The sequence below is a fragment of the Macadamia integrifolia genome, unplaced genomic scaffold (assembly GCF_013358625.1).
Source record: "Macadamia integrifolia cultivar HAES 741 unplaced genomic scaffold, SCU_Mint_v3 scaffold1938, whole genome shotgun sequence".
Lineage (NCBI taxonomy): Eukaryota > Viridiplantae > Streptophyta > Magnoliopsida > Proteales > Proteaceae > Macadamia > Macadamia integrifolia.
Genome location: NW_024868427.1, coordinates 79,626 through 86,879, shown reverse-complemented (window position 1 = coordinate 86,879; position 7,254 = coordinate 79,626). Strand labels below are relative to the sequence as shown.

The window sequence follows — 7,254 nt, the reverse complement described above, 5'->3', positions numbered from 1 at the left end:
GAAATCCTAACCACATGCTCCTATATGAGATAGTAAGACTGCATAGTACTTCCACGTCCCACACCACTATGTACCAATGCATTCATTTTCAAGCCAACTATGACATCTATTCTAGAAATCCCACACATGTCCAGTAAATCATCGTCATAATCCATTGTGAAATAATCCACACTCATGATTGAAAGCAAGTAACAAGCATTTGGCAATTTAAGATACAACATGTACAATTCTAAATGCACCAAATAGTAGTCAAGCATATGCATGTGAATGGCATTCATGATGTCAAGATAATATATAAATGAAATGCAGTTGATGCCATAAACACTCCCAAAATAACATCAAAGTCCTCTCTCTACTTACTTATTCTTGTAGGAGAATCTACACTCGCGGTATGGGAAAGATCCGGAGTGAAAATGAGTGTCTCAAAACCTAACATAGATAGGAATTTAGAATACATCCCAATTCAAAATTATAAATGAGTGTCTGAAATGCACGTGCTCACCCAAATTGGGCTTGCTAGGGCCCATGTTACCCCAACAGGTGGGTCACACCAGTGGGTCTCGCACCTACTAGTGACACCCACCAGTTAGCCAAAACAAGCCAACCTTGCTGTATTTTGGAGGGAGATAGAATCTTAACACGTATCTCGCTCTCACCACGTGTTGTGGACTGAGTTCTCATCATTCAACATGGCGACACACCTTTCCTATTCGTACATGGCTTTGTGATATGTGCAAGGGCATGGCTTAGGCATGCAAACCACCTCGGGTACTAGCCCAATCTTGTCTGACCACCCCGCATTTGACGTCACCCTTGTTGTCATGTACCATAGGGCACCAACATCGACCCTTTCCAGTTCGGACCCTACAAGACCAAACCGAACCAACCAGTCAATAAACCGAGTTTAAAGAGTAGGGCTATACATAGGATGCATAACTATAACAAGAGGGACCTTTCAGGTGAAGGACCAATAGAATTTATAAATTAGAATATTGCATTTTTATCAACGGACAGTGACAAATGAAAAATCTGGTATTGATCCTATACAATGCACACACTGTATGTGCACTCACAATTGTAACTTGAAATTAACATTCTGAAGAAAACATGATGTAATGACCATATGAACAAGATGTTTAGTCATGTCCCAAAAATCTTCTACTTGTACATCAAAGCCAATTTTTCATATACTTCACACATATGTTCTAAATATGCTTCTCAAACACAACAATTGACAACCATTTTTTTGAAATGAGATCAGAAAATTATCTACAAAGTCAATCTATTTGACAGCTACGTCACCTCGTGGTATAATCTCTCTGACACAGAGTTAGCTGTTAACTTCTGTTTGGCACTCCTTCAAATTACCATTTTGGCATCTAACATAAAACTATGTTGATCGCAAATTTCCTATCATCTTTGCCAACTTGAAAAACTAAGTTTGTGTAACTAATGATTGACAACAAGTTTGAATCATATACAAGGAAATAATCATTGGTCTTCCTGATATACTTTATTCTTGACAACAATCCAATGCTCATGTCTAGGGCTACACTAATATTGAATCACAATCCCTATTGCATAGCTAATATCTAGGTTAGTACATAATATAGTATAAGTAAGACTCCCTATTGCATAAATTTAGGTGTATAAACTAAACTTTATTACCCAATGACAATGATTATTTAAGCCTAACATCATTCTCAGACATCGTATGGTAGAAAAGTTTGGGTGTCCTAACGTTTTCAAAATTAAGTGAAACTGAGTATATTTTATCAAATGAAAGAAGTTTGATTGTCTAAAATCTTGACAGAAAAAGAAATTTCAGAAAAAAAAAATGAAAAAGCCATGAAAGATTTTTTGATTCAAGAAGAGCAAAAATGTTTCCAATTTGAGAAGAATGAAGCCTGAGTAGGGACGATGTAGATTGTAAATCATTTGCTAACAATATGAATAGAGAGGTCAAATAAATACAAGTATGCATATCTAAGCTCGTAGTCTTGGATATTTTGATAGAACCAATTACAGCATTTGATCAGAGAGAGAGAGAGAGAGAGAGAGAGAGAGAGAGAGTTGTTGATGCTTGATTCGAGCAAGAAAATATTAGTGACATGGGACTTTGTTTGTAAATCCAAGTATGAAGGAGGGTTTGGATTGAGAAGACTGTGATGTAAATAAAGTTTTTCGTTGAACTTGCTTGGCAAGTGAAGCATGAAGATTTTACTTGGGCAGATTTTTCAGGGCAAGATTTTTGTTCTCCTCGGGAGAGTTTAGAATATCTTATAAATCATCATCTGTTTAGCCTGGTATTAAAAGCATGTGGGGTTTTATTTCTTCAGAAGGAAGATGGTTTGTTGGTAGGAGAGATAAAATTCAGTTTTGGAAGGATAGGTGGTTGGAGAGTCGCTCTATTGAGGAGCTTTTGAGCTGTGATGAATCTCTTTGCCCAAGGGAGCGATTGTCCAAGGATTTTATTCAAGATTTCTCATGTAATTTGCCGCAGGTAAATTCTTTTCCTCTAAGAGATATTTTTGCAAGAGTGGAGAATGTGAACATCCCTTCTTTCTAGGTGGCAAATAAGTGTTTATGGTGCACTACTATGTTGGGAGCTTTCTCAATTAAATCAACTTGGGAGGAGCTTAGGCGAAGAAATCCTATAGTCCCATGGTTTTCCTTGGTTTGGAACAAGGCTCTTCTCCCTAGGCAGTCCCTATTTGGGTGGAAATTGATGCATGGAAAACTAGCTACAAAGGAGGATATCCAAGCAAACGGTATCTATCTGGTATCTCAACGTGAGCTTTGCCATGGTTCTTTGGAATCTCAATAGCACCTCTTCTTGGACTGTATTTATTCCAAATTAGTATGGAGTAATTTCGCTTCTTGCTTTAATGTTTCCTGGGCATCTCAACCTTCGGTCTTTGATTAGTATCGTGGTGGAAAGCTAAGAGTAATCAAGTCCCAGTCAAAGAGGCTTGGTTGGCTGCTCTCATCCTTGTGCCCTTCTTTCTTTGGATGCAATGTAATGCAAGGAAGTATAAAGGGAAATCAATGAAGACAGAGTTTGTCCTACGGAAGATTATAGCAACTATTAGAGAGCAATCCCATCTTGTAAGAGTAGAGTGCCTTCTATGGCGGATCTAATCTGTGCTAGAACATTAGGTGTATCAATCTTTTCTCTTATAAAGTCTCATACCTTGGAGATAATTTGGTGTGCACCTCCTCCCCCATGGTTCAAGCTTATTGTAGATGGATGTTCTCTAGGTAACCCTGGGAGAGCAGGAGCAAGTGGTGTTATCCACGGCTCAAGTGCTAAGGTGATAGCTTCTTTTGGGATCTTTCTAGGAGTAAGAACAAATTATAAAGCAAAATTCCAGAGCTTAGTTAAAGGTTTAATGATGGCAAAAGAGTTGGGAATTCAGCATTTATGGATTGAATCGGATTCTATAGCTGTCATAATGGCAGTGAATAGAAAATCTATTCCATGGTATATTCTTCAGAATTGGCTCTTTTTTAAGTCCTTATTTTCAAGTCATTCAGTGGAAGATAGCTCACTGTTTCAGAGAGCAAATCCCATTGTGGACTATCTGGCCAAATTGGCAGCTCGAAATAGTGCATCTTCTTTTACCCATGTCTTTCCTCACTCGTTAGAGGATGAGATTCGAGTTGATGCATTGAGTCGGCCTAGGTTTTGTTTCTATTAATGTTTTTTAGTGGAGATTTTAGGTCTGCCTTCCCCTGTTGATGGAAATGCCGAAGGTGGGGTGGTTTTCATTCTTCTCTTCTTTTTTGTTGGTTGTTTCTGGTGTCGAACATGACCAGCTTGTATTCTATTTCCTTTTTCCTTTTAATATATAGGATCTTTTTAGCTGTTGCTCGGGTTCATAGCCAAAGAAATAGAATCTTGAAGGGTATTTTGGAAAATACAAAAATCTATTAGGGTATATGAACTACGGGAAGCATGGTTTCTTTCAAGTGTCGGTATCGTATAGATATATGCTGAGATCGATCCCCGACAACTAACCAATCCGGATCGGTTACCAGTATTGTTTTAAGGGTAAAATAGTAAAAAAAGCCGATCCGATCAGATCTAAATTCCGATACCAATACCAATATCATCCCCAAATCTATGATGAAAAGTGAATTATTCCATTTCTTTGGCTTGATTGCAATCCGGATAGCAACCAATTTCTAATTTTTTTTTTCTGAGAGGGGAGACAGATGTTGATGCATCAGATCTACCACCACCAAAGACATTGCTTTTCTGTGATGTCTACGACTCCTCCATGACTTTCATCCACTTTGAAGCTTCTAGGGCCTATTTCGAAGGAACAGATCGGAGGTTCCTATCCAACATATCGACTATACATCATAAAGATTCGAAGTATATGGCTCTATGCAACAACAAAGATCAATCTTGTATCCCTACTAAGTTCAAGGCTCCACTACTGTATGTTATTTCGCAAGCTCTGGAGAAATCTGAGACTCCTATTTGGACTTTTGAAGGAAAGAAATGAAATAGAGAGTAAAGGTAATCTTAGAGGCAAAGACCGATTACTTTTAGGGTACTTGTGCAACACACCAACCCACCCCCCACTTTTAAGAGAAGAAAATCTCCGAAGTCTGTGTTTCCCTGAATCTTCCATGTCTCTTTAATACACAATGAAATTAGTTTTTTTATTAATAAATGAAAGCCTCAATACTCAGCCAGTTGGTTTTGCTTGAATCATCCTAATAGGATAATCAAAGCCACATAACATTACATTTTCCATTAATTAATCCTCACCCAACCACCTGCTCTCTCCCACAAAGACAAAGAGACACCATTACTACCCATTCCCTTCATATCCCAAGTCCAGGACAAGAGATAAATACATTGTTGATATTCATGCCTCTCTCTCTCTCTCTCTCTCTCTCTCTCTCTCTCTCTCTCTCTCTCTGATTCTTCAAGACTATCATACCAGATGAAAAGGGAAAGAGAAGGGAAACAAAACTTACGGGTTCCCTCCTTTGTCGAGTTTGACATCATAATTCTCCCACAAGGGCTCTTCTTCAGCCATCAGATATCGAAAGCAGCTATCGTTCACTGCATTGCGTGGGTTAGAGTTAGAAGGAGACAGGGCATCACTAGTTTGAACTTGAAGCCCCACAGTCTCACCTCCTTGTTCCTCACTTCCTTGTCTGTAAGATAGATGATCAAGCTGTCTATGTGATGAAGCCTTGTTTGTTAAATTGTCTACGCAATGTGTCTCGCTTCCATTTTCATTCTGGATTTCGCTATTGTCTTGGGTGGTCGCTACCAGTTCCTCCGGGGACGAAGAAGCTTTGGGTTCTCTCCCAGTGAATTTCTGCAAGGCCTCCATTAGGGCAGCATCTCGAGCTTCAACCCAATCTCTCTCATGAGCCCAGAATTTGAATTCCCTGGCTAAACGTGCAGCCTCTTCCTTCCTCCAAGCTTCCTCTCTAATCATCCTCTCCTGTTCCTTACGTTCAAGAGTCTTCAACATCTTCTCCATCCAGGCCTCTTGTGTCTCCACTAACCTCCTCATCTCTGAGTCCACGAAGTCTCTAAACTTAGCCTTCCAACTCTTCCGACGCCTCTTATGATGACTTTCTCTCTTCTCTTCAGAAGACGAAGAGTCCAAATCCGATGAACTAGAGAGGCTGAGACTCTCCCACTGCTTCTTCTGAGATAGAGAGACTCTTTGTGTGCTTTGATTTACCTGGGGGATGCAATGAGGTGCACCAAGGTGGGTTTGGGTTTGCGAGGGTGACAGTGGAGTAAGAGCAGTGGTAGTGGTGGTTGTTTCACCATAGAGAGCTTCAAGTTGACGAAAGAACCTGTAATGCTTACCGTCTTGTCTTCCACCTTTCCCATCCTTGGTCTTCTTGTAGTACTTGTACAAGTTCTCAAACTTCTCTCTACATTTCTTCCCACTCCTTTGGTACCCATGTTCTTCTGCCATTATCCTATAACAACACAACCCAATAGAAGGAAAAAAAAAAAAGCTTAGAAGGGTTTAGGGTTTCTCAACTGTGCAAAGCAAAAGACAACCAAGGAAAGGGAAAGATGAGATGGGAAGTCAGTTGAGTGTGGACTAGGGATCTGAGTTGTAATAGTAGAAATTTATACCTGGAGATTTGATCCCATAAGGGTCCTTTCTGATTAGCTTCTTTGAAGTTGAGATCAAGACGAGATCTGATGTCTAGAAGGGTAAGAGTCTCTTGCCTGGGCCATCTGCCATTCCCACCGTCACCTCCAAAGCAAGCTTCTGCCATCTCTAGGCCACATAGAGCTGAAGCAGCAGCTGCAGAAGTGGAGGTTGTTGAGTCGGTTACCTGGCGATGATCCCCCATTATCATCTCGTTATAATGGTTAACTCTTCTTGTAAGATCACTGTGGCTGGAGAATTGCACTGCAACTTGGGGCTTGACCGGAAAATGGGTTCTTCCACCCATCAACTGTCGTAGATCCGGGAGTCCGTACTGCTCTTCCATCTCCATTAGATGAGAGAAAGAGAAAGAGAAAGAGAAAGAAGGATAAGCAGGCGGAAGACTCGGATCGTGTCGTCCACGAAAAGCGTGAATTTATGCTTTTTTTTTTTTTTTTTTTAAAGAATCTGGTCAGACAAGAGATGGGAAGACATACGTAAAAATGAAACCAATGATTCAAGAATCGTGTTGTAGACCCTCTCTATGTACTTTAATTGTGTAGTAATTATTATTATTATTTTATTATTATTATTTTATTATTATTATTTTATTATTATTATTAAAAAAATTAATTTTATTATAAATTAATTATATCATGTCATCATGTTCGAAATGAAATCACTCAAAGATATACTCTATGTTGTGTTCTAACTCTTGACACTTGATGATGTAGGATACAATAAAGCATTCTAAGACTAAATAACGGTCATTTCCATTAAAATCTATATCGATAAGGCTTCTTTTTTCAAATTGGAAACATTTTAGCTCCCCTTAATTTTAAGTATTGTAATTTCATATTTTTGTTGTTTTATTTTGATGTTTCATTTTCTGTCAATATTTTTGTTGAATACCGTCAAGTGTCTTCTGTTTGCTTTATCAATTATGTATTAATTAGTGATAGGGAAATATTAACATATTTCTTATATCTAGTTAAACACTAAAACCCATTTTTTTTTAACGGTCAAAAGGAAGAAATAATTATTGTACATTGGAAACTAGACCGGTATAATATCTAGTCCGATTTTTAAACGAGATCCACCAAAT

At 38.7% G+C, this 7,254-nt stretch overlaps 1 protein-coding gene across 1 annotated transcript; it reads right to left on the bottom strand.

Moving 5' to 3' along the window:
- Positions 1-4,668: 4,668 nt before the first annotated feature.
- On the bottom strand, positions 4,669-6,530 carry LOC122065239 (trihelix transcription factor PTL-like). Its single transcript, XM_042629046.1, has 2 exons — positions 6,131-6,530; positions 4,669-5,967 (listed from the first exon to the last, which is right to left on the bottom strand). The coding sequence occupies exons 1-2, from the start codon at positions 6,499-6,501 to the stop codon at positions 4,992-4,994; spliced, it is 1,347 nt and encodes a 448-aa protein (XP_042484980.1). The 5' UTR covers positions 6,502-6,530; the 3' UTR covers positions 4,669-4,991.
- Between the last annotated feature and the right edge of the window lie 724 nt (positions 6,531-7,254).

What these genes read in the sequence shown, in the direction of transcription:
- LOC122065239 (XM_042629046.1), bottom strand. Translation starts at nt 6,501, where the DNA reads ATGGAGATGGAAGAGCAGTACGGACTCCCGGATCTACGACAGTTGATG. An exon ending in TTATGGGATCAAATCTCCAG is followed by an intron (nt 5,968 to 6,130) that starts GTATAAATTTCT and finishes GTGTTGTTATAG; the next exon opens with GATAATGGCAGAAGAACATG.